The following is a 13,593-nucleotide window of genomic DNA, read 5'->3' on the forward strand; positions in this document are numbered from 1 at the left end:
AAGTGTCTTGCCCAAGGACACAACGACCAGGACAGAGAGCCCGGGGATCGAACCGGCGACCTTCCGGTTACAGATACGCTTCCCAACCCCCTGAGCCACAGTCGCCCCGTGAGTAAGCAGAAGAAGAAGTTTGATCTGGATTTACTAATATGGGAATGACTGGACAGCATCCCTTCTTCTTCTTACAATTTTAACAGCAGCTTGCATCCAAAGATGTTGCACTACTGCCATCTCCTGGGTTTTACTTTTACCTCACTTCCAAATCCTTAGATCCTCTGAACAGCGTCCCTCTTGAGAAGCAGCTCATTACAAAAAATAAACAAATAAAATAAAACAGAAATGCTTGCTCTTTCGTCCAGACTCCAGATCAGCAGGTGGCGGTAATGCTCCGGTAAGCTGACTTCCAGCGCAGTAATGCGAAGAAGTAATCGCAGGAGGAGACACCTCGGCCTGCAGCACTCAGTAGCCCGACAGTGGTCTGAAGCAGGACCATGCAGGTGTGATTTGTTGCATTCTGTGATTTAATGGTAAGTCATGTCAAAGTTCACTGCTTGAGTGACAGTTTGAACACTAAGATTCCTTTATGGATATATATATATCGAACTGCAGTGCGTTTATACCACTACTATGAAGCGGCTAGCAGCAGTACCTCCTAGCGTTAGCTGTGTGGCTACAATGGTAATCCTCCGCTTTAGATGAAGGTAAAACATGTGTGTGGCTTTCCTCCACGCTTGTTTTTAACGTTGTTGTTTTTTCGCTCAGCCTTTGTCAGCGCATAATGTATTTTATTTTAGTATGGCTTTCACAAAGTATGCTAACGAGACGACAATCGGCGGCATACAGCTTCTTTGTAAACCGGTACTCTTAAGCTAAACCGTAAACAAATCTCTTTGTGTTTAATGGCGATGGATGATATTTTCCGAAGCTTGTTACTTGTAATGGGGGAAAACAAGAGGAACAAAATAGATTTGCACGGTGTATTTCTTTCATAATCTGCAAAATGTATGTTTTGTTGTTGTTGTTGTTTTGCAGTGTTAATTATACTGCTTCTAGGGCTGTATGGCCAAAATGATAATCATGACTGTTTTGATTAATATTTAGCACGATTGTTCCTTTTTTTTTAAGTGGACATAAATATTTTTGATTGTCAGGTAGATAACAGTGCTTTCACATCCACGTTGTGCAATATTGCCCTTACTGCGCAAGTTTTCACGTGAAAATGAAAATGATTCTCTGCTTTCACCTAAATGCTACTATTACACTGTGCTCCATTCCTTTTTCTCAAAATATCATTGCAGACTATCAGGCACTAATTCATCTGACCTGAATGCATCTTTCAGAAGCAAAATAGGAAAACTAAAAATGAATAAATAAATATGCTATCATGGAATGAAATCATCTGAGAAGAATTCAAGGCAGACTATGCAGAAACTTTAGTGTTTTAAAGGAAAAAAATAATTGCTTGAGGAGATAATGTCTTTTTTCCTAAAGCCTTTGTTAATCACTGTATTTATTAGACATGTAGCTTTAGCTGAAAGGATTACAACTGCATTGCTGATTTCAGTGGAAATGATTTCTATGCATATCTGAGCTGTTGTTTCCAGTAACAACCATTGTTTTGTTTTTCCTGGCGTTCTTGCATTCATATATCTGCATCCTGAGTGTTTTCAGCCTGTTAAATAGGTTAGTTCTCTTACTTTGTAGCACAAACACAGCTTAACAGCATTGTTTACATATTATGATTTGTTTGAATTTAATTTTTGTGTGTTTGTTTTTATATCTGTAGGAACATGTTTCACAATCCACTGTTCATCTTATAGCTATGTTAGATAATTATAGTAGGTTAAATCACTTGCTGCTCTCTGTCTTTCCATGCCTCAACTGCATGTTTCTGAAGTGAAAGCAATTTAATATCTGTATATATGCTGCTCAGTCATTGCTATATAACACAAAGTCAGTTTCACTTCAGAACTATCAGTCAGTTCAGTTACAGGGCTCTCAAAATTTCAAAATCCCTGGTAGCCCTTCGGGCAGGGACTCTTCAGTTTTTGGTAGCCCAAAATAAATGTAAGTAGCCCGAATAAAAAAAGAGAGCAATTTTTTGATTGATGTTTTGTTTCCTGTTTTGTTTCCTTTACAATATTATACATTAAAGTATAATATTGTAAAGGAAACAAAACATTAATCAAAAAAATGTTGAAAAACAAATTACAACATTGTATAAAAATTACAATCATCAACTCAAATACTTGGTTCTAATTGAACAGAAATTTCTATGAACTTGTAAGAACTGTAGGACATGAATCAGTCTGTGTCAGATCCTGACTTTGAAATTTCCGCTGAAGTCACGGGTAAGAGACAAGTGGAACCAAGATCGAGGCCATTTGCTTTTTGAAGTTTGCAAAGACTGCTAAATTTTGCCAGTGGTAGTTCACTCTTTGCAACATAGTACGCTGTTCTAAACAGATTTTTCAGGTTTATTTTTAGTATGTTATTTGCAATTGGTGTTTGTTCTGGGAAAGATATTGCAGACTGAGCAATAATGCATTTCTTGCATTTCTCATGGGTTCTAATGGGGGCCTTTCTTAAAATGACTGGTCCCAGTAACAAAGGCGCTTGTCGACTCAGAAATCGAGAGAAAACCAACAACACACCCGGCAGAACATTATGTTATTTACACGGGTGCACATAAGTGGTCCGCATGTGCGCATTCCCTGTCAAAATAAAAGACGCGCACCAGATAAGAAGTTGCAACGCGCGTTTGCGTCCATATAAAAAGCACTGTTTTTGTCCGCTAGAGTGGGATTTTCACGGCATATTCTGCACCACATCTCTGTGCGTTCATCATTTGTTTGAAGCCAGCTCACCTCCTGCAACCACTTTTCTGAGAATACGCGCTTCTTTTGTGGTTCGGACTCCTTCTGACATTTCTTTGGAGGTAGAGGAACACCAAAGTAATTGCTTAAAGGAGCTTCTTCGACATCTTTAAGAGTTCTAAACAAATGTCTGTCCTCCTCCAGAAAATCTTATGTACGCAAACACGCGTTGCAACTTCATATCTTGTGCGCGTTTTTTATTTTGACAGCGAATGCGCACCTGCGGACCACTTATGTGCAGCCCTGGTTATTTAGCTCGTCATATTGCAGCCACAGAAATTCTTTTGTCCATGAAACCATAAAGCTGCACTTTCTTTTTGCCTTATAGTCTGATTTGTCATAACTTTTCCGTTTTGTGGTAAGCTTTTCTTTGGCTGTCACTTCTTCACCCTGACCTCTCTTATTTGGCTCAGCAGAACTAAAATATATATCCTGCTGCTTTTACATACACACACACATAACGGTCAGCGATTCTCTGCTCAATCAACCTCTCATATGTTTAAGCTTGCTGCGGGAGATTTCACTTGTCATGTTTGCATAGTAAGCTAACGATTGATAAGACGATGTCAGAGGAATTGGTGCGCAAATTATCCTCACTCACCAATCAGTACTGTCGCTCTCTATACACAGTTCGCGCGATTGCAAAGTGAAAGCAAAAAACAAGCGCAAATTCAAACGCGATTTCAATATGTCACATATTGACAGTGGCTCACCGATGCCAATGACATAATTACCCAGCTACATTTCTGAAAGAATGCAAAAGCATTGGCATATATTTTTCCTTCCTACAATAGCCCGACGGGCAGGGCAGAGATAGATTTTGGTAGCCCGACTGGAAAAATCGCTAGCCCCGGGACGTCGGGCTAGCGATTTTGCGAGCCCTGAGTTAGGAAGCATAAAATATTGTGAATCTCTTTTATCTTCTTTGGTGTAAATGAAAGTGAAAATGGATGCACTGGATAGGCAGCAACAAGATAATCTGCAATAACAATGGTTTTGCAGTTGAGCAGTGTGTACATGTAACAGACTTGAAAGAAGTCACTTTCATTTGCTTCAAAGCAGGTGAAATTGACTCGCAATGGTTGATGCTTCCTACCTGGACAGATGTAACGGTGTAAAATTTACATTAAATATAGAAAGAATTGCATTCGTAGGACTGTTGTTGTATGTAACCAATCTAGGTACATGTTATCCACCTGATAGCTGATAAAAACAAGGTAAAAGACTTCCTAAACTGGGTAGCACTACATTACTTTGAACCAGTGGAAAATACACATGAAACTTTGACAAAGACCTTGGTGCCAAGATTGTGGTGTACTGCTTTTGATATATAATAGAGGCTGCACTGTCATCTGAGGTTACTTGTCTAACCAGCTCACTCGGGGTGCTTTGTTTTTGTCAGCATTGTCCTTTGTTGAAGATGTTTATTGATTATAATTTTACTGGTGGTGACAATCAAGTGTGCTTGTAAGGGAAGTAGGTTTTCATGAAAGCTGTTTGATTGTTTCTGATTCTAGACATAGTGGAGAAATTGAGTAAATAAAATACCCTTTTTGTGCTTTAGGTGTGCAAAAGATAAGCAAATGTCAAATGAAAGCCAACAATATAGAGAGATTTCCCTGCCATTTAAAACCTGGGCACAAGGGGTGGGTGATCTGATCCGTGGTCCAGTCTTCCTACTGTGTGATTGCCAATGATGAATGCCATTCCCAGCAAAGTAGAGAATGGGATTAATGCTCACCAATTAAAGTAGTATTATTTACCCTCAGTCCACAGCCCGTGGTGTAATTGAGCTTGTTTGAGTGAGGTTTTGTTTTTATACACAAATGAATGATTTAGGTTTCATAATTAATATCCATTAGTGGGTAGCTATTAAATGAACATCTAAGACTGTATTAGAGCTTAACATTATCCTGATTCTACTAATGTATATTTTATAAAACAATTTTTTAATAAAATGGCTCACCTGTCTCTTTACCCTTTCACTTTGCTCTCCCACACAGTCTTACACCAACAAATACACTTGATGAGAGGAGATTCTTACAATTATGAAATTCATTTCTAATCAAATTAACAGACAGAAAATGCCCAGCTTTTATTTATATATTTTTTCCCATTTGATAATGATGAACCAATTAAGCTGATCCACAATCGCCCATTTATTTCAAAGAAAGCAGGGATGCAGACTCTTATGTCTTTTAGTGTCAGTTGTATGCAAAGATTAGATAAGAAAATACACCAAGTAAATAAAATTGCAATGAAGAACATAATGCTAATATTAACATAATGCCTTAATTGGGAATCAAGTACAAAATCACCTTCATTGGCAATTGTTCCCTGAGATCATTATCTAATGGTGCAAACGTATTGAGCACAGTGGTTATATATTTTAATGAAGTGTGCATGTCCATTTTTGTGTTCATAATGTAATCCATAAGCATCTGTTGAAGATGCCAATACTTTGGGAAAAGGGTGAGCATATCTGTTTACTGCTAAAGAATGTAATTGTTAATTATATACAGGGTGAACATGCATAAAAAGGTGCTCTTTACTTAATTTCTGGAATATCGTCATGTTCATTTTTCCATTGCCTCTTGTTACCAGCTGAGCCTTCCCACTTAGACTGCTTCCAAGTTCTCCTCCCTGAGTGTGACCTAGATTCAGTGGGGCTTTTATTGTCGGTGGTAAGCTACAGTCTTTCTCTGGTGCAAGAGTGTGTGTGTGAAATGTTGACACAGACACTGTAAAGTGCACGCAAGTGGGGTGACTGTCACTGTAATGTAGTCTTGGGTGGTTCCAGACTGTGTTAAGTACAGTGTTTGCTGGTCCAGAAAGGGAACTGTTCTGATTTACCAGTAACCGGCTCGAGTAAAATAATGAGCCAAAAACCAGAGGTTTTTTTACCATCCTGAGAGCATGGATCTTTTAAAGTTAAAAAAAAAAAGTTGTTTTTTACTTGTGAAAGTAAAAATTAAACAGTAGGAAGTAGCTATAGATAGGGTTGAATTTTGTTATACATATTAGGGCTGCCACAAACGATTATTTTGATAGTCGACTAGTCACCGATTATTTTGGCGATTAGTCGACTAATCAGATCATCATCCATTGGACGTAAAACGTACAGCTTATTGCACCAGCAGCATCTGCTCTTATATAACTATCATTAGCTTACAGCTTTAAGTGTTTAAGGTCTGTGCTAACTAAAAATAAAGACAGGATGATAGTTTATTAAATTTTAATGAAATTTGCAGATTGTTTCGGTGAAGTTTAATAAACTCCTTGCTATCTAAACTATAACAGCATCTCACACTTCTGATAATCAGCTGTCTGCTTGACGTTTATTCAGCTGTGTAAAAACTATAACTTTAATCTCAGCCAAACTGATTTACTCAGGAACAAATAAAATACTAAAAAAAAAAAAAAAAAAAAGGCAAAACAATAACATTTTTAAGTTATCTAAGTGACTTATATATCACGTTTAACCTGAGGAGCGAAAGACGGCGGTGGGTTTGAAAACTATTTGCCGGGAGTCCGGTGCTCTCACGGCTCTAGTTAGCCTAGCCCCCGGCTAGCTATCGAGCTAGTGGGTAACAGACGTCTCCGAAAACGTCGGAGCGCTTTTGAAAATATGTGGTGTCTTGATAAACTGAGCAGATATTTGAGGTTTACACAGCTACATTCTCGCCTGAAAATATGTTAAACGTTTATTTTGTGACCCAGAAAGAATAATAAGAGTAATATTAAAACTAACTAGCTGCCGCCATTGTTGGAAACTGAGCTGGGCCGCGCTATGAATTCTGGGACACAGCTTCTTCTTCTTCGGGGTTTAACGGCAGCTGGCATCCTTGTACATGCAGTGCTGCCATCTTCTGTTTCAGTCCGTTATTGAACTCTTAAATCCTGCTACTTATTTCTGCGTCTTTTGGATCTTACAAAGCTTCAAACGACGCGTCAACTATTAAATCAGTCGTCGACGATTTTGATAGTCGACGTAATCGTGACTAGTCGACTAATCGTGGCAGCCCTAATACATATAAAGAAGTTCATTTTTACGTGTGAAACTTCGTGCTAGCTGTTGTGATGCTTGAGCAAAGTTACCTAAGTGGTCACTTTGAGAAAACGGAAACTAAATAAATAAAAGTGAACATCATAAGGGACTGGGCAGTTGTGTTTTTAGATGCTGTTTTTTAATTGGAGCATTTGCAGCCCAGTATGACCGTCAGGACATTATGAAACTCCAATGATGTGAGCTACTTCTGGGAACATTTTCTCTTTATTCAGATACTTAACAGTATCAGCCACTTGGTGTACTTGTCCTTAGTTATTCCCATTTTGTTGTTGGGTAACATGAATCCAGGTGTTACACTAAATATTGAATTAGTAGCTTCTGTTAATTTTAATTTGGTAATGACAAAGGCATTTAATTTAAAGTGCCTCTGCTGCATCAAGGGCAATGTCCAGTCTGCCGAGTAAGGTCTGCACTGGTGTCAAGATGGGTCTAGATTGATGAAATGATGTCTACTTGATCATCATGTAAGATACTGTTATTCAACAAGATGAGGGCTGGAACTTGGAATTCTAAAAGGGCAGATGGAGAAACTCAGTGACAGGCTATAAGCGACAGGCTAAGGCTATAGGAGCCAGTTGAGTTGGTTTGGGCATCTGACAAGGGTGTCTCCTGGGCAAGGTGTTCTGGGCATGTCCCACCGGGACGAGGCCCCGGGGAAGACCCAGGACACACTGGAGAGATTATATCTCTCAGGTGGTTTGGGAATACCTTGGTATTCCCCTGGACAAGCTGGAGGAGGTGGCTGGGGAGAGGGAGGTCTGGGCTTCTCTGCTTAGGCTGCTGCCCCCGCGGCCCTGGCCCAGATAAGCGAAAGAAGATGGATGGTCCTTACCAGACTTTCTTTCTTGTGTCTGTGAATACTGCAGCACCACCCATAGCAGACCTTTCCTCTACTGACCCCCTCCAGTCGCTGGGAGTGTGGGATGTCTATTCCCTGCTGGTTGGTGCTAGGTTTAATCAGTTGAAAAGAGGGGGCTGCACCTAAAAGTCACGGGTGCCCATAGTTTGCATGGAAGAAACTGACTTGTCTCACCATTAATTCTCCAAAATGTAGTAAAACTTAAAAAAGTGAAAAGCGAACCAAAAAAACGAAAATGTTTGCCTTAAAAACTAAAAGTTCCCCCTTTATGAAATGCATTTGCAGCAAAAGGGTATAACTTCTATGAAGACAAGCCGAGGCGGTCACACTCAGTATCACTGCTTGTGGAAGCACTTTGAATTAGTTTGCAGAGGAGTTTGTGTCTTATATGCAGACAAAAATGATCACATAAGGTTTTCAGCACTGTACCCCTTTTTGTGACCAATTTCACACATGCAATCACCAGCAACCACTAACAACTTGTTGGAGAATACACATTGTTCTGTCAGGATAGGTGGTTGCGAGATGGTCACAGACCAGCCACTAGGCCTGTGTCACTGGGGACTTATTCAGACAGCTTTATCCGATAGACTGATTGACTATAGCCGAGCTCTGAAACATTTTCACAGTTAATGCACAGTTAATTGGTAATTGTGCTCTGAACTGCAGATGCCCCAGATGATTGGTCATTTCTGTTACATGTCTTTGAAGTCTACCTGAAAGACGCATGCATAGTTGGTGCATTATAATGCAAGTCTCAGTGGTAGAGTTCACGTGTTTGACCAAAAAAACTGTCACACACATGGATGCTGACACACTGTCTGACACAACTTACGTCATTTGGACCTTACCGGATCTATGGATACAGAAATTATAATAGGTTTTAGGCATGTTAAACCTCTATTGATCATCGTTTTTGCCTAGTGTAGATCATGGGAAATGAATGCTGACTTGCACTACTTGTCATACAGTTTGAATTTTAAACAAACTTCGGAGTCAGTTGTTTCGTAATACTTTTCTTTCATCCCTCCAGGTCCTAATCCAGCATGGAAAAGCAGAGGAGTCAACATGCATCTTGTGAAACACATCTTTTTCGAATACCAGGGTTTTGAGCAAACCCACTGATGGCCACATGGAGACCAATTTTCTTGGTGCCTGGATAGTTTTACTTGTACATACCGGTTAAAAAATGATGCCATCTGTACATGGACAAAATCATTTCATAATGGAAAAGCAGAAGTCTGGGAACAGTGCGTCTTCAGGCAATTCAGCCGCAGAAATTAACTTCATCTGCACTGAGTGCGGTGATGGATTCAGTCAGTACGCTAATGTATTGGCACATATGGCAGTTCATGGACCTTTGGAGTCATTTTCCTTTGATGGCTCATCCAATGGATTTGAAGTCCCCCGAGAATATGTGCTACAAGAAAATGGTACACTGACAGTTGTGAATGGTTTGACACAGTCACATTCTCCTTTGAAGCCAGTATCTCCTGGAGTTTTGCCATCACATTCACATTTCCCATCCTCTGTAAGGCCAGTATCTCCAAACGTAAAATCACAGCCTGCTCCTCACAAAGAGGTATTCAGGCCAAGGCCGTCTGATGTGAACTCGGACAAGTCTCGCCAGGGACATTACCGCTGTGAAATATGTAATAGATCATTTAATAGCTTGCAGAGTTTACATCGTCACCAGCAATATCGAAACACAGAACGAGGATACAAATGTACTTTGTGTTGCAAAATCTTTGAAGATAGGCAGGATCTCAAGAGACACCTCCATGACCACTTAAATGAGAGGTTTCACTGCTGTCGTCTTTGTGGTAAGCGATTCCTGAAAGCAGATGCCCTGAATGCTCACCAGAAAGAAAATCACCCTATTTCCAAAGGTACAGCTCTGGGTAAATCTGAGAATAAACAGGAAAAAAAGCTTGAGAAAACATATCCTTGTAAGAAGTGCAAACTGAATTTTTTCTGGATGTCAGATTTCCAGACACATTCCCTCTACCATTGCAAGGGGAAAGAGCCTGATGCTTTATTTGCATCTGAAATCGAAATTGACATAAATTCTAAGGACCTACACAATGCGCAACTTGAAAACTGCCATAGTAATGGCACAGCGATTGAGATGCAGAATGGGGAGACTAAAATCTTTAGGCATTGTAGCGATGACTATGACTACTCTTTCAGAAAATATAGATGTGGTTTATGTGGGGATCATTTCCAGAAGTTAGCAGCTTTAAAGGAACATCATCTCACACATCAAACTCAGGAGGAAATTGATCAGATGAATCAAGAGTCCCAAAAACCTTTAAAGCAAAGAGTCCAACCTAAAGCCAGACGTAGAAGAGGGGGTAATCCAAATGGAAAGCTCCATCCGTGCAAGCACTGTCATCGTGTCTTTAATCATTCTAGTAGTTTGTCCCGGCACATGAGATATCATAAAGGTACAATGCACACATGTGTATTTTGTGGTAGGCATTTTCCTCAGCGCTGCGATTTGAGGAGACATGTAGTCATGTATCACAAAGCTGAATTGGATAAGAAGCCAGGTTTAAAACACTTGTACACAACTCCACCAAAAGGTCCTCCATACACTTCTCTTAGTAATAGTGAGAAAAACATGAGCCCTGCTAATGAAAACACCAAGAGCTCTTCTGACTATGAAGCTGTAGCTTCACCAGAGCAGAATCAAAATGATAAACAATCAGGAAAAGCAGGTAGAGTTAACTACAAGTGCCAGGAATGTGGAAAGAGATTTGGGCTGTTATGTGTGTACCAACGGCACTTGCGTTACCACAAAAAGGAACCCAACAAGTGTCCCCAGTGTCCAGCTCAATTTAGGAATTCCTCATCCCTTGAGCTTCATCTTCAGAATCACCCAAGCACTGAGGAAGTGGGCGATGCTGGACAAACATCTCATGGCACTGGTACTAGTGTGGATGTTGTCTTGGAAAAGGGTAATGCAGAGGACATAGAGGATGACTATATGGACCATACTCAAAATGATAAAGGAAGTTCTTCAGAGGCTGTCTATGAGTGCACAGAGTGTACTGAGACATTCTCATGCTTGGAGACGTTCCTTCAGCATCAGACTTCTCATGGTTCAGAAAACAATGGGTAACTATCCTGTCAGACGCATTTTTCATTATTCCTGCCAACAATTAAGCTGTAGGGAGTTGAGTCTTTTTGACTTTAGAATGCATCTAATTGGATAACTCTAAATATGGACTGTAAAGTTTGTTTGTGCTGGTCATTTTATATAAGTACTTTTATACATTTTTCGTTGGCATGCCATGAAAATTATGTTTGGTGAATTTCAGAGATTAAACTTGGAAATGAAGCACAAGTGGAGACCATACCAAATCCGTTCTTTATTAAAATCATTGTGAAAATGGGTTACAAATGCAGTGTTTGCGTGTGTATGGCTAGAATGCATATTTATTTCTATTTTTCTGTCTCAAACTATTGTTGCAGTTGAAAGTAAATATGTTGTTTTCTCCATTGTATTTTTAATGGTTACCTATGCTGTCAGTGTAAGTCAAATTGCTGCATTCATCTTTTACTATGTAACTTTTTTAAATATTTTAAATCTTATGCATACTTCTTTATTTTGAAAGGATTGCATTGTCATTTAGTAGGGTAATTGTGCCAATAAAGTTGTACCAAGAAACAACTTAAGATCCTGTTTTGCTCTTCAAAAAATCTGTAGTTATGTTTTTCTTTTTTTTTTCTTTTTTTTGCATTAACATAAGATAAGAAACCACTTCTGTTGAGGAAATATCGACACTTGTCTTTCTTTGGTTGCAATCTTTGATAGTCAAAAAAGTTATTAGTTGACAGCAGGTCACAGTGCAGTGTTAAAACTAGGGATGTTCCTGGCTACTTTAAGTAGAAGAACATGAAAAATCAGGCAAACTAATCTTAAAGTAACAAAACACTCAAACTGCCAAAACTGAGCATAATTAAAGTTAACCATTGTGCGGACAGTTGGTATGGTTTAAGAACCATTTAAAGCTGTTAATCACATTGTTCACAACATTGCATATATATTTTAACCAAGTACTCGGTCACAGATTTCTGTATAATATATTTAGCTACATCTCCAGTAAGTATGTTGTCCCATGGTTGGAGGTACTCCAGTCTGGTAGTCCTTTTTTGGCTTTGTCCCAAGTGCTAGTTGAGGTGGCCCTCCAGAGCAGAGTTCCACCAGCTATTATCGTTGAGCTGAGTCAGTGTGACCATTAGAAGAAACACCTTTGTAAGAGGCAGCTGAATGATATGAAGGACCTCAACAGCAGTAGTCTGGTCGGTCTGTAGGTAGACAAGTGCAAGACTTAAAAATGAAGGGGCAAGGACTAGCTAAAAAAGCACAATAGACACAACAGGGAGTGCAGTGTTGAAGATTTAAAAGGCCCATTATGGTTATTGCACTGGTCATGTCGCATGCAAATGTTGATGCCACTATTTAGTCCACTACTGAGAGCGCAGGTACTTAGTATTCTGAACCATAGGTATGGCCACTCAGACAAAACCTCTACATCAGTGCCAGTATAGGAGTAGAAGTTGTTGAAATCAGAAACAACAAAACTGCAGATTTTTCTTTGTAAAGTCTCATCTTCTTAATCTCATGTAAGACCTGGGAAACTCTGAACTTCAGCACTGATGGCGATAAAAACTGACACAATCATACACTCATGGTTTTTGTCAATCGATATACAGTCACTTGAGCCATGCGCTGTTATTCAACGACAGCAACACTAGGGTATAATGGGGCCCTAAGGTGATGTATCAAGCCTAGAGCAGGTGCTTGCTTGTGTTTTTAGGTGGGCAGGTAAGGTGTACTCTGCGTTTGTACCCCATGATCAATCAGGTCACAAACTTATATTCTAACGTCCGGGCCCATTGATGGTGGAACATTTGGCAAAAATCACCTGAACGGTGGTGCATACCATGGATAAGCCGATGGCACACTAAAATTTCTATCTGAGAATTCAATCTTCGCACACTACTTGCATGTCAAATTAAGAGCATCGTGATGTTTTTTTTTCCACTTCCCCAAAATGCAATTCAAGTTGAAGGGCAACTGGTCTGACAAAGGTCCTGTATGAATCACAGATGCACCAGTGGGAAACTAGTAATTGTTGATTCTTGCAGGAGCACTGTAGGTTGCAGTACTGTAGCTGGGTTTATAAATGGTATAACTTCAAGTTATACAAATCTTTTAACTGCATGAGAGGTGACACACTCTTTGTTATTGCTATGGTAAGCCATCCATTGCCAATCTATCCACAATTCACTAGAATCTCTACTCTTACAGTATTGATCAGAAATAAGTGAAACTTGCACACATAGGGAAATGGGGGTTTTATGGATCAGCGGCGGGAGCGTGTTGGCAGTCAGACTATCTACATGCCTACCTATGATACAGCCGATCTTTTGGCTACTCTTGCTTGTACTGTTGTTGGTCCATCAGCCTACCACAGAGAAAAGTGGAGTTATATAAACAACTGTAGAGCTTCTCCATAGGCAAATGTGTCAGCAAAAGACGGGTACAGTAGCAGCCTTGGTCACACAGGTCTAGAGATTGGACAGAGACCCCGTGGAAATCTCTGGTCACAAGGGAAAGATGTCATCCCCAACCAGTTGCCAATTGGTTGTTGGAGGTTAGTGGCTGGCAACAGGTGAAAATGGTCACAAAATGGGTGTTGTACCAAAAAAAACACTTGTGAATGCTTTGTTCACAAGCAGATTGCCTGTAATTTCCAGTGATTTGTCAACACTCACTA

The 13,593-nt window shown here is 39.8% G+C and overlaps 1 protein-coding gene across 1 annotated transcript; it reads left to right on the plus strand.

Moving 5' to 3' along the window:
• Window positions 1-277: 277 nt before the first annotated feature.
• Window positions 278-10,978, plus strand: LOC308406550 (uncharacterized protein). Its single transcript, XM_080897629.1, has 2 exons — window positions 278-527; window positions 8,838-10,978. Exon 2 carries the CDS (start codon window positions 8,994-8,996, stop codon window positions 10,926-10,928), a length of 1,935 nt encoding a protein of 644 aa, XP_080753755.1. The 5' UTR covers window positions 278-527; window positions 8,838-8,993; the 3' UTR covers window positions 10,929-10,978.
• Window positions 10,979-13,593: the final 2,615 nt, after the last annotated feature.

This window comes from Rhamphochromis sp. 'chilingali' (genome assembly GCF_963969265.1).
Source record: "Rhamphochromis sp. 'chilingali' genome assembly, chromosome: 11".
Lineage (NCBI taxonomy): Eukaryota > Metazoa > Chordata > Actinopteri > Cichliformes > Cichlidae > Rhamphochromis > Rhamphochromis sp. 'chilingali'.

Bases quoted from the DNA above. Each gene is read 5' to 3' on its own strand.
- LOC308406550 (XM_080897629.1), top strand. From the start codon at position 8,994: ATGATGCCATCTGTACATGGACAAAATCATTTCATAATGGAAAAGCAG.